Source organism: Homalodisca vitripennis, chromosome 5 (genome assembly GCF_021130785.1).
Source record: "Homalodisca vitripennis isolate AUS2020 chromosome 5, UT_GWSS_2.1, whole genome shotgun sequence".
Taxonomy (NCBI): domain Eukaryota; kingdom Metazoa; phylum Arthropoda; class Insecta; order Hemiptera; family Cicadellidae; genus Homalodisca; species Homalodisca vitripennis.
Window position 1 is genome coordinate 111595716 of NC_060211.1, and position 26135 is coordinate 111621850.

Sequence of the window (26135 nt, forward strand, 5' to 3'; positions counted from 1 at the left end):
ACTCGGTGCTCCCTCTCCTCATATCGATGTCAGAACACAATGGCACTTGTAACTAATGTTGGTTTTTATTGCTTTTCAAAATTATATTATCTACAAATTGATATTGAATATTACTTCTAGTATCTAATGTTATGCAGTTCACCACCACCATCACTGACCAAGGTCGCAGACACAGCTATAAGCCTCTTACTGTAGTCTCTTCTCTGTGCGATCAATATTGTATCTCTTAAATAAAGTCATGATTGTGTCATAAAACACAATTGTGAGATACATTTTAAGCCAAATACAGAGTGAGACCGACCACCCATCCAGGAAGTATAGCGGCTGAACCTACAAACTTATCTCTTTGTTTTATCGAAAACCCCCATATTTTGATCCCGAAGAATTTAGAAAACAATTTTTAACATCCTCAATGGAGGAGTAGGGATCATTTTTTAAACATTTTCAATGTAAAGGTAGGTTCAGCCATACCTCATTTTAAAGGTCTCCACTCATTATTAATCATTTTGAAAAAAAGTTTTTGCTTAGTATACACAGAGTGGTCCATAATTTCAAAGTTGTACGATTTCACAGTTATTGCCTTGTAAAAAAACTTAAGTAAATCCAAATTTTTATCCAAAGTTACCAAAGAGTACTCTTTCTAAAAGCATGTTAGTTGTCACTTTTCAGCTCATTTCCATTTTTTGAAATAGTTTAAATTTAAAATGGCAAGGTATGACTTTCATTACACCTATCAATAGTTCTCTTAAAAACTGAAATTTTTTATATTTGTACTTGTTGCACACAAGAATATAAAATGGTAAACTGCAATCTTAATAATCATAACAAAAAATCCATCTTTAACCCATTTACCTAACTTTTGTCTGTAGCCCGTAGAGCCCCTGCACCAGGAATTAAAATAGTAGAAATTATAGCATTCCACTGAAGCAGTGGCGTAGCAAAGGGAGGGCGCCGGGGGCAGGCCGCACTGGGTGTCACCTTTTTTGGGGTGACACTCACTCGGTCTCTCAACTTTAAGAACAATGTACAAACAAACAAAATTAATAAATCGCTAGCACAAAAATTTCTTTTTCGGGGATTTCTCCACTAGCACTAAATCAGCTCTATGTATAATTTGGGAATTGCCGCAAAAGAGCCTGACGCTGTCGTGGGGGATTCCCCGTCGCATACTAGCAATCTTTGACGTTTCAGTTGAAAAATTTTTCATTTGTTTCGTGAAGTGTGTTGTGTTCGGTTGGCGTGAATTGTTAAACATGTATTATTCTATAGTGATAGATGATAAAAAGAAAAAAATAAATTATATCCATGATCTTAATCATATAAAATTTGTTGCTTTTTACTTTCAATGGGGTGACACAACAAACTTCCGCACTGAGTAGCTACGTCACTGCACTGAAGTCATTCTATTTTTGGTTAGAAGCATTGTAACAAATGTTGGTTTTTCATCTTTTTCTTTTCAGAATTATACTATCTACAAATTTATATTGAATATTACTTCTAGTACCTATATTTTTTACTAAGTTAAAAATGCCTTTAATATAACTATATATATAAAAATTAAATTTAAAAAAACAACTGGTTTTTGAGGCCAATAACTATTTTGACATATTTTATTTATGACTACTTCAAAAACACATAAATTTATACATCAAACCAAGGTTTAAAAAATTAAAAATATACAAATACTAAAGGATTTTCTTTGTCTACACAAAACTCATTGTTTATGATTTGTTTCAAATTTTAGTTGAAGTGAAGAACTAAAACAAACCTATTTAATAAGAATATTTTAAAATAAATTAACACCCTACATTTACAATAAAGTTTGGAAATATATATATTATTTAAATAAAGATTGGTTCACGAAATGTTACTACTCCGCCAGGATTCAAATTCAGATCTCTCACTTGTTGGACTATAGTTTGTCTGGAGACACAAGAGCCCCAGAGGTTTAGGCTACCCCAAACGTGCACACATTGTCACACATGCAGCCCTGCTTAAATCATAACGTAACTTTTATTTCAATTAAGCACATATTAAGCTTTAGTTCTCAAACTGTTAACTTTACAAATTTTAATTTTAGGTCAATATTCTTATAATGTTTTAATTCTGCATTTAATATTTCATTCAAAAAGGGTCCAAACATGAAATGAATAAAACGTTCCTGACGTATCTTAGAAAAAAAGGGTTTAATGATCAACTAAACTTTGTGATATAAGTCGTTAGACTTTATTTCAACAAACACCTGATAATAAAGCAAATAATTACTATATATTATAAAGTTACAAAAACATAACGATATTATTATATTGTTAATAATTTTTTGCTGAACGAAAATGCTTGATATTTACTAAAATGTACAGTTAAAACTATATTTTTCCTAAAACTTTTAATGGTCTTACTCTATGCTCAACAGGGACTCCAGAAACAATTTTATTGATACAATAAATTTTGTTACTATCAAACTTACACTTTGCTTTCAAGACTATAAGTATAAACAAATTTATAATAATAGTAAATTAATTTAATACATAGTTTTGTTGTCATAATACAATGTTTACACAGAGCAGTTAATTACATTTAAGACTCTTTCAATCAATGACATTTCTTTAGCACTTAGCAAACTAAGGCCTCGTATGTGTGTCATCAAAATAAAAGCGACAGCAGACAGGCCGAGCTGTGCTTATGACAGTGTTTGCACGTCAGGGCATAAAGGTTACCTAAACCTCTTGAGTTTCTGGCAAACTATAAGCCGTAGAAAAAATGTTCATGGTTGCAGAATATCAGATCAATATACAACATAAAATTAATATTATGATTCTCTCTTTCCTTACTACAAATCACTATTTACAATATAATACAAATTATATAATGTATGCCTGTCAACATACAGTTTCATATAAATACTGCCCAAAACAGTATAAAACCCTAACCAAATTACAAATTAACTTACACTCTGGACATGATAGTAGCATATTAATATTAGAATATTTTACATTATTTTTCATGTATAGTGTTATAACTTAATATTCCTATAGAATTCGATAATGATAGGGGCAACTCTTTCAGGGTTTGTTAAATGTACATGATGAGGACCTTCAACATTAACCAGCTTGAAAGACTTGGCTGACTCAGTAACTGTATTGATGAAACCTGGAGAGTTTTTCAGGGAATAATCAAAAAATTTTCCTTCAGTAGTACGCAATACTAAATAATGACATTTTAAATTACGTGCCATCTCAAGACTTTGGTTTTCATCCAAACGTTGAAGAGAGTGAATTTTTACTTTAGGATCTCTTGTGAGTGTATATTTGCCTGACTCCTGATGAAACATAACTCCTCTCCTCATCAATATATTTACTGCATCAAGAGTTAATGATCCCCTACTTCCTTTGAGCCACCGATCTTGAATTTCTTCAATGGAGTATTTTGGGTTTTCACTAGGGTCTCTTCTTGACTTTGTAACACTAGTATCTATGTATTTGCCAAGCTTTATCATTTCCCCATCTTCTGAAGCAAATGGTTTGATAACATCCAATGTAATGAGAGAGTTTACGAATTCTGGATATATAGACGAATACAAAAATGCTATAACTCCACCTTCTGAATGAGCCAAGAAGTTGAGCTTTTCTTCCCATTTGAAATACTTCTTAACACGTTGACAAACCATGATGTAATTAGCATTATGATAAAGCATTGCTTCAGGATAGTGTGATGAGAAACCATGACCAGGGGAGTCAATGGCAAGAATTGGCGTAGATTCTGGGAGTAATTCGAAAAGTGGATCAAAAGTTCCTGCATTATCCTGCCATCCATGAAGAGCCAGAATAGGTTGTTTGCTGGTGTCTCCCCACCATTTGCCTATAACCAATAGCACAACTAAATTTCATACCCTTTTCAGTAAATAAACCTTAAAAATACAAACTTATTAATATTTTTCTGAAAAAAAGGTAAATTATTAAATGAGCAATCTAGAAGCTTTTTAGTCTTCTAACAATTTTTAAAATATAAATTTTAGAACTTTCACTGTTATAACCAACTAATTAATCAAATAATCAATTATACTGATGGCAAATAAATAGAATTAATTAAACAAAAAGAAAAAGAGTAGAAGGCCCAAGATACAGACTGGATGAACTCCATAAAGCAGATGTTATTGTTGCTTTAAATTTAGACATATTCAATACAATCTATTAGATATGATTTGAATCAATCAAATGTGGTTTCACAAAATTTAAATCTGCAAGAATTCGATTTCATTTTGAAAAAAATTATTTAAAACTATAACTCTGTTTTTCATTAAAATTGTGATATTTATTTTCAGTTTAACTTCTGTTACCAAATGAAATGGTTCTCTATGCCATATTGAAATATTTCAAGAATTTAATTGTGTAAGTAATGTTTGTAAGTAAAGCAATTTAATACTTTAGAATAGAAATTGCTCATTGTCATAATCTGATTTAGGAGAAAATAGAAGAAAGTTTAAATTGTTGTTGCAAAAGTCTGTGTTTGGTTCTGATCAAAAGTTGTCCAAGACATTTATAACTAGACTGTTTGTATGTCTCAATGTATAAGTGTGAAGTGATAGACTAGAACAACAAGTGTGGAAAAAGAATGTTAGAAAAGTTGTAGACTTTAATATGTAAATACACAGTAATTTTAAGATTATGTTATTGAAGAATAAAGGAAATTTAGTGTTTTTAATTCCAAAAATAACATATATGGCTCTCTTTTACAATTTTAATTAGCATAGAATCAGCATTGTGTTGATTATAGCAAGGCTAAATAAATTGCTGTGCTAACTTCAGTTTACATATTTTGTTCAAATTGTGCAATTGATATAATTCCCCCATACTTCAAAATAACTAGATTTAATGGAATAGATTGTTTTCCATACATTTAAATTTATATTTTAAGATCATATACTAAACTTTTTCAAAACAATGACATTCTACACCAGTTTATAATAAAAAATTAATCATAAGTTCCTCATTAATATTAGTCCTTTACTCTTGACTACTGAGTTTCTTGAAACCTGTCACCACCAGGGCCGCATTTACAAATTCGGCGCCCCTAGGCCTACAGACCAGAGCGCCCCCCCCCCCCCCCCCCAGAGGACTCTGATTACACTGACGTAGAAATCCAGTAAATTTCTTAATTACGTAATTTTGATGAAAGATAATTACAATAATATATATATATGTATATATATATAATAGTATATATACATATATAGGAGTGTTTTGAATAAATAAAAGCAATGAACCAATGAATGAGTCAACGTCGCACCCCGGACCTAGTTGACCTTGGCCACCCGCCCCGCCGAGCGCCAACACCACCCGCCGCCGCAACTTTTTTCTTTTGTGTACTTTAAAATTTATGCGCCCCCTAAAATTTTGCGCCCTAGGCCTGGGCCTAGTGGGCCTATAGGGAAATGCGGCACTGGTCACCACAATTCAACTCATAATACACTTTTCTTCATTTGACAGTTTTCAAGGTATAATTCTGGTTCACAAATTTATCCAAGGTAGCACTAAATCAAATTTTTTTGTGTTAACTATCATTGATTATACTATTTTGGGACTTACTGTGGACAAGAGAAGCTTTAAAGCATGCAATTACACATACATACATTTACACATATCAGAACAAAGTATTGTTTTTTTATACATTGTAAAGAATGTAAACTGAGTAATATTTATAAAAGTTCATAGAAGGCAGAATTATAGAAATACATTCTAACTGTTCCACATACATAACTTAAATGATCGCTATTCTAAAACTTTTATCAAATCAAATATTGTCGAAAACATGTAGGAGGACTCATACTATACTCTGTTGGAATCAATTAACTATTATATTTTAGTTACCGTGTCCACTTATAAATTTTTATACCACTGAACACGATGACTGTGGTGGATACACCTAACTACTATGTTGGCTGGCCTCACTCAAGTCGCTACAGGTCCCATGCAACAGTGAAAATATTACCACTTTTTACAGCTACTATTTTGAAACTTCACTAATAAACTAATTTATCTCAACAAAGAAAAAGGAAGCAGCAAGCCTTTTAAAACCACTTGAACTGAGATTACTTAATTGCCCAAGCAAGTAATATGGATTTTAAGTACAGCAACACACAAAGAAGATTACATCACATTACCCTTCCTTATATTAGTATTAGTATTAACTGCGGATAGCTGACACTTTTTCCTTATTGCTGGATGTTGGCTCACCTGCAATGTGACCCCACGGAACAGGAATCCGAACTTCAGTGACCTTATTTATATTCAATCTGCATGCTCTTGACAAATGAAGTTCTCTGACTAACTGTTTGTACAGTCGAAAAACTCTGGGTTTATTGCTAAGAATTCTGTAAATAAATACAATAAATTAACTAACAAATCACTTACATTTCTTTTTAAAATATTGTTTAATTCAATTGAATTATCAAACACTTTTTGAGATAAGAAAGGTTTTAATACTTGTATATATGAATTTTTTAAGATTCAAATTATAACTTAAGTCAGCTAAAGTCAGTAATAGCCAATACAAAATTGGTTAACGGGAAAACAAGATCAAGTACCACATAGCACAGATGTAGGAGAAATAATGCTCAGCGCAATAAAAGTAATTCCTCTTTTAATGTTCTACAAATTTTTTATTTGTCATTACCATCCATTTAAACATAGTATTGTATTCTTTTTCCAGGAAGAATGAATGTATAACAATGTGATACGTATTTTACCACTCCAGATATTAATTTTGTATTTAACCTTTGTGGATGTTCTTGAAACGTCCTGTCATACTGACACTGGTACTAAGGTAAATTTTACTTATACTGAGGCCACCCATTCAGAGCACACTACAGCTGTCATAAGATAAACAATGAAAAAGGAACTATTAGTTGTACGTTGAGTAGCTGACAGTAATGCCACTGGCAATTAGCACAGGCTGTCTCAGTTAAATGCTGACAAACGAAAAACATATCTCAAGATAGTATCGACCAGTAAAATTAAAAAAATTTACTTGATCTGATCACAAAGAATGCTTGAGAGCTAAAAATATCACAAACACAGGCTGTCTCAGCCAAATGCTGACAACGAAAAACATATCTTGAGATAGCATCGACCTGTAAAATTTAAAAAATCTAGATGGTCAAATCACAAGAATGCTTGAGAGCTAAAAATATCACAAGATAAAGTTATGAATAAAGCAAGTACCAACAAACCACATAAAAGGTTGCGTTTGTGTGCCCCGCCATGCGATCCAATGATCTTGACCTAGATCAAATCAGTATGTACCAGACAATATCTCCCTCAAACTTGATATATATCTTAATTTAGGGTTGGTCGAGGTGGGATAGTTGACACGGATGGTCGAGAGGTGAGCATGGCTCTCACCCACTATACATTTTTTACTTTATGTATTAGCTTTCATATTTAGCTTTTATTTGTTACTTGATTTTTTGTATTTTCCATGGTTTTTATTTAATGAATGTTTTATTTATTTAATAAAACCTATTTACAAAGTTCTCCTTACATAGGCTACTGAAGAAGTATCTTCACATTAAACTTTTATATAAAGGTATTAGAATTTTGTTTAGTTCCTATACTGAACAAATAAAAGTTTGTATACAGTGTATACAATAAAATAAGTTTTATCCACTCTTTTCAAATTACAAAACATATTAGAAAATATATCAATAAAAGTTAAACCGTATTATCATAAATAATATTACAATATATTTAAAAAAAATTTAACTCACAAAATACAATTAATGCAAATGTATAGGTTAGTTTATTATAAAATAAAGCAATAAAAATTATTATGTCCAGAGTCAATCACTCAAAGAAAATATTAGTTTTACTTTTTGTAAGCAATTAATATAAATTGTCTGTCTCCAGTTCTGCTCTATTGTTGGTATTGCACTGATCGCAGATTGCAGTGTATTCCCCTACAAATGAGACAATCTATACATTTTTCAGACCTGACTGTTGTAAAACTTTTCTTTCTTCAGGTAAAATTCACACTTTAAGCTCTCCCAGGTTTCTTAAAGGGTCTTATCTGGTCTTGGTTCTCTTCTTTTGTATTCTCAGGTACCTTTATATCTCACTTCAATATACTGATAAAGTAATAAAATGGTTTGTTCAAATTTTCACTATACAGCACAATTATTTTATCTACTATAATTTAAAATGCCTCTATACATACGTACTTGTTATAAACATAAAAACTTAGACGATAACTCTTCAAAACAATCATATAATCTGAGCTTGAATTTGGGTACTATCATGAGAGATGTTTTTTTTACACCAAAAGTGTGGAGTGGTGCCAAAGGCCGCACTGATGGCCAGGAGCATTTCCATTGACACTTCTCAACCTTAGATCACGTTCTAGATCATCCAACGTAATCTGAAGAAGTTGGACGATCTGGTATGTGATCTGAGGTCGGAAAAGTATCGATCAGAAATGCCCCTGGCCATTAAAGTTGGCTTCGATTGCGCCATCCTGCACTTCTGGCAAAAAAATAAAGACATGCCTTGTGATAGTATTCAAATTCAAGCTCAGATCATGTGAACGTTTGTCAAGGTTATCTTTAACTTTGGTACTACTAGTAACATATTTACGAAAACCTAATCTAAACCTACTTATATCGCATAACTACATTGCATAGTGTAATATTTCAATTCCTAGCCCCATTGCTTGCACGAAATATCCTTAACTTTTACTAGTTACTGAGTAACCTAAAACCAGAAAGTAGATATGAAAACACCAAATCATTCAGCACAAATGTTACTGAAGTAAGAGTATCCCAGTAATGGGTTACTAACACTAATACTGCCCATCTGAAATGGCCACAAGTACTATGGTTATGTACATGTTTTATTTGTGTCATAAGGTGTTAAGACACGTTTATCCTTCAAAAGAGTAAAAAAGTAAGAAAATGTTAAACTGTTTCTGTTGTTATATTTTACAAATACACAAAGCCTGGACAGTTTTTTTATTCACTATAACATTAGCCTATTAATTTTTATACTGTAATTTGAAATCCCTATAATGAAATTTGGTTTAAGTAGGGGTAGGGTACGATAAGCGGACCCGGTTTTTTATATCGAAATTGGCAAACGATATTACTTAATCATAACCACCGATACAATCAATCGATACTGATTAATTAAATATAGCCTATAACTGATTTTGAACAAATACGGTAACTTAAATAATCTATATCAACAGCTGTAAACACTTTCAAATAATACATGTAAGGTAATATTTCAATTTTACATATAAGTAACATTTGATTATTAAAAATGGCAGTCAATTTTAGAAAACTATGTACGACATTGCTTTAAAAGATGATAAGACATGTTTTACGTGGCTTCAACATGCTGGACTTGTACCGAAAAATCCATTATGTGAAATTTGTGGGAAAGAAACAACTGTAACTGTGAGAGGAGCAAATATGGTCTTCTTTAGTTTTTCTAATTTTGCTTATAATAATTTGTTTCATCACTGTAAATGTAAATATTAAATCCATATATTTTAATTTAAAACATATGATTGTTATTGAGGACTATAGATACTTTTATATTGATTGATAGTCTAGGATTTGAGATGCGAATATTAGGTATCGATGATTACATTCTTCGATATAAAAAACTGGGTCCGCTTATCGTACCCTACCCTTAAGTAGTTATATAGAAGATTCTTTACCACTTTGATATAACTTCAAAGATTATTTATACAGAATATCAATGACTCGATAATCATAAATATCAATCATTCGAGTGTTGGACGGTTATTATACTGCAGCTGTAACAATAGCTGGCAATGTTCAACTATGAATATCTACAGGTTAATGGTATTATATTTCGATAGTTTAGATATTTATCACAGATAGTTGATTCGATTGTGTTGGTGGCCGCTTAATGCACTGCAACCACATTCAATAATAAATCATGAGGATCTTTGAGACTCAGTTAGTGACATCACTGTCACAGGGTTCAATTTTCTAAAATCTAAAATAAAGAAAAAGATCCTTCCTTTCTGAAAGTATTATATTATTTATTTTTCAAGGTCTTATGGGATAATCTGAGATAACTGACGTTCTACTTAATTGAACAATATTAGGGGACTAGTATTTATCTTGTTATCACAGGTTAGGTCAAAGTTGTTTTTATTGGAGACCTTAAGTCTTTAGATTTTGGAAAATTAAAAAGAACTGTAGGCCCTTCTTAAGTAACATATAAATTTGTCTCTATCCAGCTCTCATGTGGTTGTTAGATAATTATATACTTTACCGTGTATACCAAACTAACCTCATTCTGTTTTAATTGTTGACAGTGATAACTTAACTTGACTTCACTGGTCCAGCCCGCCGAGAGCTGATTACAATCATATGTTTTCTTTCCGCTTCCACACGCGAACTTGGATATTTGCATCAGATGTGTTTGGAATGCTTTCGGATCGTTCAATGCCGTATAGATTAGCATGGGCGTTTTGTTTATTTGTATTATAATCAATTATTTGTCATTAATCAATGATTCGATCAGTTCTGTATTACATGTCAAGTTAAGCTGTTTTCACCTACAATTTATTGATTTTTCAACTACATTGTATTGGGAATGTTACAGGCAACACTTTTCACAAGTGGAAGAAAACATCTCCTCAAACCATCGTGCCTTCTTGAGTCTAGTTAATTGCACGGAAAAATGCTTTAGCATGCTCTCCTACTTGATTCTCCATGGTGATCAAGCCATAGACAACTCAAGCAAATGTGAGCTTTTCTCCAGCTACTTAAGTGCAGTGTTTTCTCCTCCTTCATTGAATGCCTCTACATTCAACAACCCTGCCCTTGACTGTCTCAACAACATCAAAGTCACTAAGAACGAGATTTTACTCAATTTGAGCACTTGGATATCAGCAAGGGAACTAGTCTTGACAATGTCTCGCCTTCAGTACTTTTCCATCACCGGACCCTTCTAACTGAGCCTCCTCACGCACTGCATGTTCAATGAATCATCGAGTAAAGGTGTCTTTCCTGGAGCATTGAAGAATGGATTTATTATTCGTCCCTGCAATGTAAGGAATTATCACTCGATAACCATTATCCCTGCAATTGGTAAGGTGTTTGAGAGCATCATAGTGTACAGACTCAATTTTCATTTTTCTAATTTAATCCATCCTTCCCATCATAACGTTGTACGTGGAAGATCTGCAGTTTCCAACCCCTTGCTCTTCTAGGAATCCGCATTATCTGCCTTCCACAAGTAAAATCACGTCGACGCTATCTACATTGATATGGAAAAGGCCTTCGACAAAGTCGATCACACTATTCTTTTGTCAAAGTTGAAGGGTTACGGTATTGCTCCTACTCTCTTAGGTGGTTAATTATATCAGTGATCGAACTCTTGTTATCAATATCGGCGCCGTGACATCTTCTCAGTTCTTTCAATCTACTAGGGTTCCACAAGGCCCGATACTAGGCTCATGCCTCTTCAATGATCTCCTTTTGGTAGTTCAGGCCAAGGTGTTGGAGTTCGCTGATGATTTAAAAATCTTCTCTGAGATATCCATGGTTGAGAACTGCAGAGACCTACGCGATGCCTGGTTGAAAGGGGATGGTGTACACGTAAAAAGATACGAGGTGTGATCAAAAAGTTCCAGGACTTTTTATATACTATGGGAATGCAATGTCTCACAGCGATGAGGTTGGCAGCATTGTATTCCCTGACTCAACAGTAACACAGCTGTGTTTGCAGATCAATCATAACATCACTGAAAGTAACATTAGCACAGTTTGTTTGAGATTAGTTTTATAGAGTTTGGCAATTTTTTTTTTTTTTTTTTTTTTTTTTTTTTTTTTTTTAATGAAAGTGAATGTGAAAGAAGAGCAACGTGTTTGTGTAAAGTTTTGTGTGAAACTGAACAAAACGTTTTCTGAAACCTTTTTGAAGTTACAAGAGGCTTTTGGTGAAGAATGTCTAAGCCGATCATGCTGCCATCAGTGGTTCAAAAGGTTTAAAGATGGCCGAACATCCACAGACGACGATGCTCGTTCCGGACGCCCTTCAACGTCAATCAATGATGACAATGTTGTTAAAGTGAACGCTTCTCGTACGATCAGACCGTCGACTAACAATCCGTGAAATGGCAGAAGAGTGTAACATTTCATTTAGGTCATGTCAGGAAATCTTAACTGAAAAACTTCAAATGCGTCGTGTTGCAGCAAAGTTTGTGCCAAAACTGTTGACTGAAGACCAAAAACAACACCGAATTCCTGTTTCTTAGGAACTTCTTCAAAAGGCAAATGACAACAAAAGCTTCTTGGATCATGTCATTACGGGAGACGAGACATGGGTTTTTGGTTACGATGTGGAAACAAAAGCCCAATCATCACAATGGATATCGAAAGGCTCCCCAAGACCCAAGAAAGCACGTCAGGTCAAATCAAATGTGATGGTCATGCTTACGGTTTTCTTTGACTGTAAAGGTGTCGCCTACTATGAATTCCTTCCACAAGGTCAAACAATTAATCGTTTTGTTTATCTTGAAACCCTCAGAAAATTGCGTAATGCTGTGACAAGAAAGAGACCTGAGCTGTGGCAAAGTGGTGATTGGGTCCTTCACCATGACAATGCTCCTCTGAATTAGTTATCCGTGACTTTTGTGTAAAAACGCAATGACTGTCATTCCTCAGTCCCCCCTACTCACCTGACCTGGCTCCAGCAAACTTTTTTTTCTTCCCGAAGCTCAAAAGACCCCTGAAAGGACGAAGATTTCAAACAGTTGACGAAATTAAAGAAAAAAACGACGGAGCTGCTAAACACCTTTACAAAAGAAGTGTTTTCTGGGGCCTTTGATCAGTGGAAACACCGGTGGGAAAAGTGTGTAGCTTCCCAAGGGGAGTACTTTGAAGGAGACAAATTCGAATAACCTGTATGTTGTATGAATAAATGTATAAAAATTCAGTCCTGGAACTTTTTGATCACACCTCGTATCTGTTAATCCAACTAAATGTTATACTGTAACATTTCACGTGATCCAAACTCCCTTGCTGTTTACATACCTCCTCTCCAACATCCAAATTCTGAGATCTCAGAGGATTAAAGACTTAGGTGTTCAATTTGACTGTGGCTTGGGGTTTTCAGGGCACATTGACAGTATCTGTAATCAGGCCAACAAGATGCTTGGTTTTATATCTAGATTTTCAAGAAGAATTAACAATCCAGTGTCTCTGAGATCCCTGTACTGCTCATTTGTTAGAAAGCTTGTGGCATTCGCTAATCCTGTTTGGTCTCCTTACACCAAATGCGCCAAGGATAGATTGGAGGCTTTCCAGCGTCGCTTTGTTCGTCTGGGCGATGTCTGAACTGGCTACAACTATATGGATGTTCCTGTGCAAATTTTAACTAGCGAATTTTAATTAAATCTTCCATTACTTGCCTAGTGTCGCGGCTGATGTTCTTTTACACCTGAAGATAGTCAATGGCCACCTGCAGTGCCCCGAACTTTTTGCTGAGGTTAATTAAAATAAAATAAACTAAAACACAACTCAGCTTAGAGATACAAACATCGTATTTTAACTCTCGTATACCTTTTATCTGTTACCTTTCTCGGGTATTTATAATAACACACTTTAGAAATTTAAACTGTAACGTGATAGATACCATCTTGAGCATTATTTTCTTCATCGCCATCACTACTAGGGGGTGGGGTAGCAGCTCGCACTGAGACATTAGTATAAGCCCTTACGAAAACTTGAAACACGTTCTAATCTTGTTCAGACAATCATAAACGGCTTCATTACGAAGGCGCTTAGACGGAAACCAATCAGCGAGTGACTGAAATGAACATGATTTGTAGTACATTTAATTTGTGTTTAAAGATTTATTCATAAATACTTAATATTGACTATTGTTGATGACTTACCAAACTAAATTAAAGTGTTAAGTTATGTTTAATAATGTTGCTTATCTTTACCTAAAATAACATCAGTTATAAATTAAAGACATTAAAGTTGTCTACTGTCGTAAATTTTCCTTATTCATATGGATACAAACTGTATGTTATAACTGATAAATCATTAATATTATCAAACCATACAGTATATAATATTTAGCGCAATATTCCTTTAAAAATCATCATTTTATACTTAATTGTTCAAATTTTCTCGGGGGAAGGAGTCCCAGACTCTCCTATCATTGGGGGATATTCCATACCCTCAAAACACGAGTCCAAGGCCCGCAACACAGGTATGAGTATAGGTGCCTGTATTGTATAAATCCGGCTCTGAGAGGATTACAGGTTTTTGCACAAAAAAGGATTAAACTATATAGAGTCTTACAACAATATGACTACCAAGAACTTACCATTCTGCTGTTGTGCACTCCCAAGCTCAGTGAAATCAGCAGACTCTATGTACCAGTACCCAGAGGCACCAATACCAAATTTATAAACGCTAAATGAGGTCAACCCAATAATTATTCTTCTGTTTGTTGTACATATGTTACACTCCACGTCTTGAACGATTTTTATCAGTTTCAAATTGTTTTATTTTCAATCAGTATAAAAATTATATTAAAAGGTAAAGGACTAAGATAAACAGTTTTAATGCAGTGTATATAATGATAAGTACCTTCCATAGAAAATATGTCAAACATGATAATTCACACTGACAGTACTTAAAAAAAGAACTGTAAAGAAAGTAAATTGATAATAATTACATTAGTTAATTTGTAGTAACTGGTTTTAAATTAATGAATATAAACACCAAGCCTTAAATAATTAATAAATATATGCTAGCATTCCATTCGGTGGTACACCAGTAGAGCCTATAGCTGAAGCATAACAAAAAAATGACTATTGTAGGCCCGGTCACCATATGTAAACAGATACGTATCTAAGCTATATTTCAACCGGGAAAAGAACTTACATTGGCATCCCTTCCTTCCAAAGACACAAAAACAACATTGTTTACAAATCGTTGTGTGAATTGAAGGTATAATAAATGATTGCTTGATGTCAAATTCAAAAAATGTATGTAAAAAATTATTAATAAACGTTAGGTCAATTATAATACAATCAGAAAACCCACAATGTTTTGAAATCACCCTTCCTGTAAATGTAACAATTAACCACAACCAAAGATCTTCTAAAGTGCAAAATTTAACTATATAGGATATCAATCATATTTTTAAATGGCCAAATATTTCTAGGAGAGAAATGTACAAGTGACTGTATATTAAGAAAGATTGTCCAAGGATATTTTCCTGCATCAAGCAGTCGTAGCCTTATAACTCAGAAATAAGTTTTTAATGAAACTCTTAGTCGTAGTGTTACAAAAAAGAGGATCAGTCTCCTCTTGAATATTAATCTCATTCAAAATAGATTTAAAATTGTTGAAGACAATATATTTAATACAACACTTGAAATTACAATGACAATTAATAACTTGTGAGAGCATAAATTTTATACTAAAATTTTAGGTGGGTTATTGCACAACTCCTACTGAATATTGGTGAGATCGAATTAAACCAAATAATACAATAATTAAACTTGTTACATCCTCAGGTGAAATAAATACAGATTGCGCTTTCAATGGAGCAAAAACAAGCTGATCCACGAAATCGCTGAGTGGAAAGAAGTCCAAGTCTCACTCGCCCCCAGCTGTTGTCAACAAAAAGCGCCACGAATATTAAGTTGAAATGTATATGATATTTTAGATAACCAAATCTAGAAGCTTTTATATTGTATATATATATATATATATATATATATATATATATATATATATATATATATATATATACGTAAAAAACGTTACGGAATAATGTTATACCACTGTTTTAATTCAAATCTATTTTAGGCCTAAAAGTGAAGTTAAAAATGTACTGTGCCAATTTCATTATTTCTTGACCAGGAAAAATCTAATGAGAATGTACTAGATAAAAGACTACATTTTCAAGCCTTTTTTGTCAGATGAACCGTTATCTCGATACAGGCCTCGCTCGGCACACCGCCAAGCGAATTGAGACGCGTTTTGTTGTCGAATGCCGTGGGCCGGGAGAGTATTGAACTTCTTGCCATCCAACTCCTTGGAGGCCGGCTTGTTTTTCAGAGCTTCTTAACATTGCCTGGTTTATAAAGCCCATTTTATACTTTTTACGAGAATGTAACGCGTAGCCGAACAGCGTAGCGGCACTCTGATTATTGTTTACGTTCTACTTGACTATTATAGTTTTTGTCATTGAACAACCTGATCTAAAATCTAAACATATTTGATATTTAGCAACACATTGCTAAATTCAATATATTTATTAATGTTTTATTTTCAATTAAAATACCCGCGATGGCTGAGCCGTGTGAAAACACTTATACCAATATTTTGGCCCATGAAAGTGATTTTTTTCTATAGGTAATGATTTTTTATGGTGCTGGATTTTTATCCACAGATGTCTTGTAGCAGTGCCCCAACGACATGTACCTCTATGCCTGATATTCTTAATCGGATAAGAATACGAAGCGAAGAAGTTCAATCAGATTTTGATTAGGATACGTAACTAGTTTCTGGAAAACAACATCCAACTGTGGTAATAGAATGCATTTCTTTTAGGCCTTCATTAATTGGCAATAATATATTATCTTATCAACGTCATCTGGTTAACAAATAATTCCAGTTATGATCAGAAAGCGCATTTTATATCTAGAACAATAAAGTCTATTATTTGTTCTTTGGAACAAAGTCTTTGGAAAGCTTAGTGCCCTTAACTGCCATTAACCAGAATGAGTTAACAATGAATTTTAAGGGGAATGCAGTCGGTGGATGGAACTAAATTCTTCAATCGAGTATCTCCAAAATGATTTCCTAAACTAATATTGTAGTGCTGAACAATAAACGAAAGCACAGAGTTGAGGAACAGCTTAGTCATCCTTTACCTGGCACTATAACATGTGATTCAATTCTACGGGACTTTCCACTGGCAACTATTCCAGTACTAACTGCAGAAGACTCTACCGCCAGTCACAAAAATTACCCGCCAATCTTCACAACACCTTCTTCAACCTCCATTGTGAGTTGCGTGTTCCGTTGCCATTGACTTTACTTTCCTGATTCACGATGATCAACAAACGCTCATGTAGAGCCTTAAACTAAATTAATTAACAAACGAGAGTCTCGGCCAGTTGAAACTCAGGCCGGTTGCAGACCTACCAGCGGCGTGTGAAAATACTAAAACAAAAAATTCTGAACAATTCTGTGTACTTGGAATGAAAAACTTGCTCATGTAGCACATTCTTTTACTATGAATGAAAGCTGAATCTATTTAATTATTTTTACAATTTAAATTATATTATATCAGATTTGCTTTAGCTTTAAAGGTTTTTTCGCCACAATAGTATACCACAATATCAATCTTTAATAACCACAATATGTAATTGGTGTGGTATTGAATAACTAAAATTAATCTAAGGACACGAATCTGACATATTTCATATAAATTTTCAAATTCGTCCGCCTTCTTTAACTACCTCACTGCGATGGGGACTAGTCATAGGTAGCTAGGCGAGTTCCCTTTGCTGAGGTTTCCATCTGTATATAAGGAAACTAACAACATTTTCCTTTAAAACACAGCTTACAAATACTACAAGCCATTTGCAAAGTAAATGTCATATTTTAAAATTTTTGTTCTAGTACAAACAACGCACCTTTCGATTTTGCTTTGTTTACAAAACTTATATAGGTTCCAAAAGACTCTCGGAAACTACTCTCGGGTACAAATATACAACACCGATTACATTTTTTCTTAAGTATATTTACTGGGTATATAATGCTTCCTGAATTGTATATTAATCCGCTAAAATTAAACGATTATTAGTGTACGCGTCCATAGGAATAGCCCCTTCCACCCAATACACTGAAATTAATATAGCTCAATTGAATTTGCTCGTGAAAAAGATAATAAGAAATAATATTGAAAACGTTCAGCTACAACAGCCTTCATTACTTTCGATACAAACTCCGCATCACTGTCCAGTGTCGTAGGACTTCCTCCATTTCAGTTTAAAAATCAGATAATATAAAAATGTGTAAAACTTAAAAATGTTCTACTTCATCACTGTATGATACAGAACTTTTTATTGTACTTATACATTAAAGGTTTACAGTCGAGAAGCAAGCATTCAAAAAATGATTTCTCAAAAAAAAAAAAAAAATTCATAATTGGCTGATTACTATTCTCTGTGTTGAATCACACGAGATTTAATGATTAGTTTGAGTCAAAACAATGCTTTCTTCCATTAAATATAAAACTGATAACTAAAAAGTAAGTGAGTTTCCTTCAAAGCCTATGTTTATTCAATCAATGGACCAATCGCAGCTGCTCTTTTATGTCACATGTCCAGTTGTCATCTGCTATTTCCAGCAGATTGCTTTGGATTTATTGCAGCAGATTCCTTTTGAGAAATCTCAAGGAAGTGTAACATACACAAGCCAGCTAATTTAATTTCCTTAAATTGGCATCTAAACTTAATTTAACTTAAAATTTCATGTGAAGACATTGTCTCACAAAAATGAAGTATTTTACAAAGTAAAATATTTGTATTTTTTATTTAGTCTGCTTTTATAAATTTCCAAACCATAAATAGTAACGTTTATATTTTCACACTACATATTGAATATTGAAATTTTTACTGCAGTATTCTATCGTGTAATTTTTCATTCGTAACGAAAAGTTTTATTAGACGAAACCAAACACACTAGTCCCGGTGGATTCCATTTTGAAGTAAGAAACACGAGCTTGTGCTGACTTATTTAGAGGACTAATTTAGATTCCATTTTTTATATTCTAAATTGTTGAATGAAATTAATATAATAACGGTTAGCCATATTTTTAACATTTATGTAGTAAATTAAAATATTTATTTCTTTCCACGGCCAACACGATAACCTACCACAATTCTTGATATCCACCTACACAAAACTGCCGAGGTTAGCATAGGAGTATAATTAATTATTCTAAAGCGAAACTGTAAGTCAAGATGTAAAACATTATGATGCCCTATTTATGACTGTTGTCAACCATATTCTTTATTTACTTAGTTAAAATCATTTTTCAACGGTTAATCGTTGTGTTACATTATCTCTATTTCAAGAGATTTAGATTTTATACCCTGTAAACAAATATAACTTAAAGTCATGGTAACATAACTAGGTAGTGATTATCTCTCTATAGTATTTTGTCTCGCAGATTAGAGGCGTTGTTGTTAACGGGAGGAATTTATAAATATATAGATTATAGCTGTTACCCGCGGCTCCTCACGCATTTCCGTCGTACCAGGGACAACATACGCAAATCGCTTTTAAATTATATATAAGTATTCCTGGGTTATTATGGTAGACATCTATATACACAGAAACCACTTATGAATCAATAATGGTTTATAATAAATATAAAAACTTGTTTAATACAAACTCCAGGTAAAACGTTAAAGGCTACTGGGCGGAGGCCTGTAGTTGTAGCGAATCAGGGTCTAAATGAGTACGTATTATAGACAATAATTTAGAAGCAAAAGTACAATACATCTGAGTTAGTAGATCAGAAAATCTAAATACTTTATGTTGAAACATTAAGGGCAGTGGGTGGGAAGCCCTAACCGTGACCACCTTTTGATGTACATGAGACCTTTCGTGTATCATGAAAATTTGTACATAATAAAATTTTATTGGCTTCTAACTTTACCAGAGGGTAACACTGAAATCGGAAAGCAAACCCGTTTCTTCGTAATCACTGTTAGTCAACATGAATTGTTGCAAAATTTCACGCTTTTCGGTTCTGTGGTTTCTGAGAATTCACTAGATAAACATATAACAAATTGAAGGCGTTTTTAATTCGCCACTATCATTATCAGTGGTGATAATAAGTATATTATGTGTCTATTCATTCTTATACCCTCTGAATATTAAAACAAGAAAAAACAATTACAAAGTATTTTTATTCAAATATTCAAGTTTTATTTAGATTTATACATATTTAAATATACATCTCTTTAAAATAAAATAAAACCTAATTGGACATAAAAATAGTGTTTTTACATAAAAAAAATACTTTTATTTATTGAAATATCATCATTCTGTTTTCTTATTTAGATTCATTTAATTTACATATCAATTATATTAATATCCTGTTAATTTGTAGTTCACTATTTGATTGTTGATAACTCTGTATAAAGTTTATCTCTAATAATTCATAATACTAAATATACGATTCACGGATTTTAATTTCTTAAATACTGCACGATATATTTGAATTTATGTGTAGGCCTAGTTCGTGAAAATAGATCATAGAAAATTCCTTTTGTCTGCATATTTATTGCTTAATTACGTATGATAATAATGTTATGTTATGGTTTAATGCACTGCGTAGAGAAACGTTTTGTATTCCTTTATCGATATTCCCTACGAAAGGAAAAGATAATGGTTCCTACGCAACAATGATTTGCAGTGTAGTACAGCTGAGATATTTTTTGTTCTGTTGGCAGCAGTGAGATCGGCGCGCGGCAAATCAACATCAGCAGTTGCCGGCCGTCAGTCGCCCGGCTCGAACGCGTGGTTCAAAGTTTGTACGTGTACAATTTGTTTACGAAAACGGTTTCATCAACTCAATAAGACGTGTTTGAGATGTGATTTAATATAGACGTATTTCTGTGTGTGTATTTCTGTCATGTAAGTAGTAAGTTGTATTTTTTAAACATTGCGTTTATTTATGCTGGCTTTATTTTCATTTTTAACAATGTGTTTTGACAATTTTAAAATCTAAATACTATAGTACATAGACAGTACCATAATCAGCATGAAACTTGTGGACTATATAACTTACTATCTTCTTCACTTTTTGAATTTTAATGAAGAATACTATTGGTAGACATATTAAGACCGTATTTATGATATTGTTAACTTGTCATTAATCCAAAATGTTTAAAATTTGAGAAAACTTGTTCAAGGCATAATATTGTAAGCATCATTATGGATATTAGTTCATATGCAGTGTAATAATATTGCAATCATTGATATTGCTTACTCCGCTACAAGATGTTTACGCAATTTGCTGTACTTGCAATCGCCTATGATTCAATATACACAGCAATATATCATGAATACCAGTTATTGAGAACAGTACATAACACATCAAAGCTCAAATAAATTTAAATTCCACCTTTTTCTCGTTGATTTATATAATTATTAATGGGGCAAAGGGTGAGGTATTTTATCAGGAGTTTTTACATAGTATGGATAAACGACCAGGCTTAATAAAATTGCATTAGCAAGTTTTGAGTTATTTGAATAAAGTGGCTGGCTTAGAACTGTACAATTGGCATAGCGTACATTTTTCGATTGTGTTCGACATACGAATACACCACATCTACACTACACTACATCGCACCACCTGTTAACCCGCCTTGGCTACGCCATTGTATAAAGTTTTACTCTGGCAGATACTTTTGGTGAACTCAACGTTCGTAAAACGTTCATAAGAAAAGTATTTGTCTGTAAATGTTAGCATTTCCAGCAGGTCTACATACACTGTGCGTTATCAGTAGGTTCGGTGAGACAGTAGGCCTACGTATGCATAATCTTTATTTGCTTAACTTTATGACATGTTAGGTCATATCAGTACCGAGATGTAGATAATTTTCGTGTCTATATTACTTCGGTTTTGCAATTCTCCTGAAGAGAACGACGCCGCCGTGACATTTTTGGCACCATTCCTACCATTGTTTGGGTAGCGCCCAAGGTTTGTTGACGCCGAGAAACGCATTAATTGAATTTGACACCGTTAATTTTATGGTTACAAACTCTAGGTTGTGCTGCTAATTGCCGCTGCTGTAAGCGTCACCACGGTAGATAATGTCTCGGAAAAAATGCTCCTCTGCGGTTCGGTAGAAGGTTTAGTAATTTCGAGTACGCTTTCTCCTTTAATCGTTCTGATGAGCCGAGCTCAAATGTTTTCTCCCCACAATAATGTCTGGAATTAGACACGGAGAAACTGAGCATTCTGGAAGACGAGGAAACTGCTTGTGCTCCTCTGTTAATGGAATGTTTAATTCACCTCACGTAAGACAGTCGTAGAGCAACCACTGCCTACAGTATCCGGGTGGTGAGGAGGCAGAGATTTACAGATGAGGACCTTGAAGTGACAGCTGAGATGAAGATCATGTCAGGTCGAGTGAGTCCACACTCCAGAGCAGGCAAGGTCACTTATGTAAGTGTCCCCTGTACGTCGACTGTACGTCAATCGTACGTCAGCTAAGGAAAGCACTCTTCTCTAACCTCTAGAAGTAATGTACATGTGCAACCAACCAAGATAAAACACAATACGTGAACACAAGCGTAAAGTTGAATTAAGTAAAGATGAGAAGGATATATTTTTCCGTTTTTTACTGTACGATTTATGCATTTGTAGAAAAAAGCACGAGTTATGCTATTGTTTATAGAAATTGTTGAAACGTATACCTAATAATAGTACCGTTAAGTATTTCTAGACAGTCTAAAACTAGCGAATTTCTTATTTCATTTTGTTATTACTTTTAGTAAGCTGTAGTACGGTAACTATTAATGTATAGATACAGCACGTCTTCGTTTATATATATATATTTTTATCAACATTTTCTCTAACTCACCGACTCACTACCGTATCGAGTGGGACAGTCAACAATGGATCAATATAACCACGCTAAGAACAATGCTAATGTAATGAGCTATTGTTTTGAAGATAAGGATGATTGATTTCACTGTGTCGCTATTGTGTTCATATGTATTTTTCTCGCTTTTAAACGTGCACCTTTCCAATTATTTTACTGTAAAAAAGAGAGGCGAATACAACAGAATTCACGAGAATTAATTACATTGACAATTGATTGGAATTTACATCATTAAAAATATTTGTATGTTAGGGTATGCCTTAAACTTTTAAAAATGCCATAAAAAAATAAAAATACCATTAAAAAGGTATAATATTTATTCCAAAATAAATAAAAAGAACATTTTTGAGCAACAGTCAACAAGAGAATAAAACAAGTAGAATGCATAAAAAAGTCCTACAATAAGTAACTGAAATAATAATGTTCTGGTTAACCTAAAGTTTTGTTAGTATCATATTTCCTTATTGCAATTTGGGGCTTTACCTGGAAAAATAAATTTACAAAAAAATAATTTCATAGCATCCCCCTTGCCATAAGGAATGTGAATACGTCATCTTTTTAAAGACGTAGAGGTTGGATTACATCAGATAACAAATTTTTAAACTAAGAACAAACCATTGATAAATAAATTTTATGACATTGAATGAAAACTACGTTCCCGACAGTTTTAATAGTACAGTACGATACTATCGTATGTGTTATGGAATATATCAGTTACAAAATATACATTAGAGTATATTGAAGACCAATATTAAGTTGGCTAATAACTATTGAATATCTAAACGCACGTGGTGCCCTTGAAATGTTTTAGAATAACTGGATATTCTATAAACAGTTAACTATAATTTCCCTCCTTTGTATCAACGGAGTATAATAAAATTTGAGAGTTTAGTATTGTATGTATCTTTCGGACAACTTTGAATTGGGGTTTATTAAAAATTCTACAAATGTATGTGATAACTTGTGCTTGAATCTCCTGGTAACTTTCGTTTATGACACATCACTTTTGTATGAAGTATGAAAGGACTCGTGTAGTGGGATATTAGCGAGCGTAGCGAGCTGTGTTGGCTGCAAAGTAGATAGGGGCGTACCTTAGTTTGTGACGTCTTCCTTCATTCTTGATGTAGGCGGCCATGCTTTTAAGTCCTGACTTATAACCGAATTCACTGGTTGTCCATTGTTCTGAAATGTTCTATGAGTTCGGCTCCGGAAAGTTTGACGATGGCGGCCGACAAATATGACTCCAGGTGCTAATAGCCGAACCCAAGAACGCCAACCGGATGCCCACGCAGAGTCTGGACCGGACCGCGCTCTCCCACAGCTTCCGGCCTGCACCGACCGCAGTCCTGTATCAGAAGAAAGTAAAGGAAATGAACGCTACTAGAAACTAACCCAACATTTATTCCACTCTTTAATCAACATCACAAGATATATGACAAACAGTGTTTGGTCTTCACTACAAACGATTAAGGGGAGGTCTCGTTGAAAAAGGACGCATTGCTTATAAAATTGAGATCGTGGTTTTCTTGTTTAAAATTTGAGGTCTTCCTTTATGAGAACAATACAAATATTACATGAATGTACATATATTTCAATGAGAAAAATAATTTTGAATTCGCGTTGACACTTGGATTTCGATTTGCGCGACCAGAACTTCGATTCCGGTTTAGCATACGAGTACATGTTTTATATTAGTAGTGAATCTAATTTAGTATTGTTATGCTATATTTTATCTCTCTTTTTCTAGGTAAACGAAAAATTTACCCTAATTGTTGTTTATCTGTGTTTTGACAGTTGGTAATAAACGAATTGTGTACAATTTTCTTTTTTGACTTCAGTAAAGTTGATAATTTTATACCTAAAGTGGCAGTGGAAGCATGTAAACGTACCAAAAACATGCCTCATATCATTGCAGTGCTTCTTAAAAAAAACCTTCCGAAAGTAAGATAAAATAAAACTATAAGATAGGTGTATTTTATTTCGGTTATAAAACGTAAAACTATATTTTATAAAACGGTCTATTTTTGGAAATAGAATTTATTCATGCTTTATTCGCAAAACGAGTGTTTTGGCAATTTTCGGGATACAACTTTGAAATTTTACATGGTTATTTTGTAAGTACTTAGGATCAAAATTATGTATGGATCTTTAAATATCTGGTTTAGTTTCTTTGATCTTAGCTTTAAAAATAATAAAACGCTTCTTTTCTTTTTAGATCTTTTTAGTGGTTCAAATACATGAGATAGTTTAGAATGAATGCATAAAGTTGTGGCAGATATTATGGAGTTTGAAACAACACTTCAAACATCTTCATACAACCTTTGTTTGGGTACCTTAGGCGTTTTTGTAACTCTTTGCAAAACAAGGTGAGAGGGGGAGTTGATATGGGTGAAGAGGGGTAGTTGTCAGATTGCTAAAAATTATATGTTTTTGTCTCTTGATAGAGTATTTACGTAGTCAATGAAAAACGTTCAAAACATTGCAAACATTAATTGGCTACAATTTTCATGATCAACACTATTTATATTTATATGCCTGGTAGCATTAGAAATACACCAACTTCGATGGCTTACAAGTTATAGAACTGTACTTGCGTTATATAACCTTACTTCACTATTTTTTATTGTAAATAAACCAGATATGCTGATAATCCTATCTTGCTGTTACACATAAAACTATGTAGCTATGGTCAGTCGTTTTAGGTCTGTAAGTGCGACGGCTTTGATCTTAATTAGCAAAGCCTACTTTTATATCAAAATGTTTTATTTTAGTTTGGATAAACACATAATGGGGATATTAGTAACAGTAATCTGTTCTACTCACTGTTGGCATCGCGTACGTTTATTACAAATTCTGCTGAAGTAGTGTAAGTTTATGGTACCCATAAAATCGCCCATCTTAGTAACGCAATCACTTCGTTCTGTTTGTATAGTGAAAAGACCTTTGTAGAGTTTTGTGTGAGTAGTGTTTGTGTAGAGTTTTGTGCTATAAGAACAATGTTAAACCTTACACACTTTCAGAGTCTTTTTATTGTGGCATCTAATAGCCATTTCGTTTTTCTTATAAATTGTACATACTTGTTGAGTATTTAAACGATAAAATACAAAACAGTTTGAGACTGTCTTTCGAAAAACTAATAAAATATCGAAAAATCAATAATGCATTTGGATGAATATTGAATAGATTTTTAAAATGTGAAATCTTTTACAACTCTGCGACCAAAAGTGCGGTGGTAAAAGTGTTTAAATGTTGTTTATTGTGAGCCTAAAATCAAGATGGCCGCCTGGACGGTCGGCGCACAATATACTATATCAGCTTTCTTTTCTCTGACTAATAATGAATGTCAATGATTGTCAAGGGATCGTTACAATAAACAAAAGTAAAGTCCATTGATTTTAAAGCTATTCTTCAATCAAGTTTTAGTCAATATTGTTTGC

At 33.3% G+C, this 26135-nt stretch overlaps 2 protein-coding genes across 3 annotated transcripts in view; one reads left to right on the forward strand and one right to left on the reverse strand.

Moving 5' to 3' along the window:
• Nucleotides 1–686: 686 nt before the first annotated feature.
• Nucleotides 687–24065, reverse strand: LOC124362705 (probable serine hydrolase). 2 transcript variants are annotated; one of them, XM_046817422.1, is made up of 3 exons: nucleotides 23790–24065; nucleotides 6234–6370; nucleotides 687–3858 (listed from the first exon to the last, which is right to left on the reverse strand). In XM_046817422.1, exons 1-3 carry the CDS (start codon nucleotides 23831–23833, stop codon nucleotides 3014–3016), a joined length of 1026 nt encoding a protein of 341 aa, XP_046673378.1. In that variant the 5' UTR covers nucleotides 23834–24065; the 3' UTR covers nucleotides 687–3013. The 2 variants fall into 2 exon arrangements, with proteins under 2 accessions (XP_046673378.1, XP_046673379.1); XM_046817423.1 differs by lacking the exon at nucleotides 23790–24065 and adding an exon at nucleotides 10320–10379.
• Nucleotides 20552–26135, forward strand: part of LOC124362706 (tetraspanin-9-like) — a 64680-nt gene continuing 59096 nt past the window's right edge. The window contains exon 1 of the mRNA XM_046817424.1: nucleotides 20552–20722. The gene's annotated coding sequence lies outside the window, so the exon portion shown is untranslated. The remainder of the gene's footprint in view (nucleotides 20723–26135) is intronic.

Coding starts and splice junctions, on each gene's coding strand:
- LOC124362705 (XM_046817422.1), bottom strand. CDS start 23,833: ATGGCCGCCTACATCAAGAATGAAGGAAGACGTCACAAACTAAG. Junction 6,371..23,789: donor GGAAGACGTCACAAACTAAG/GTACGCCCCTAT, acceptor ATTTATTTACAG/AATTCTTAGCAATAAACCCA. Junction 3,859..6,233: donor TCCGTGGGGTCACATTGCAG/GTGAGCCAACAT, acceptor TATTGGTTATAG/GCAAATGGTGGGGAGACACC.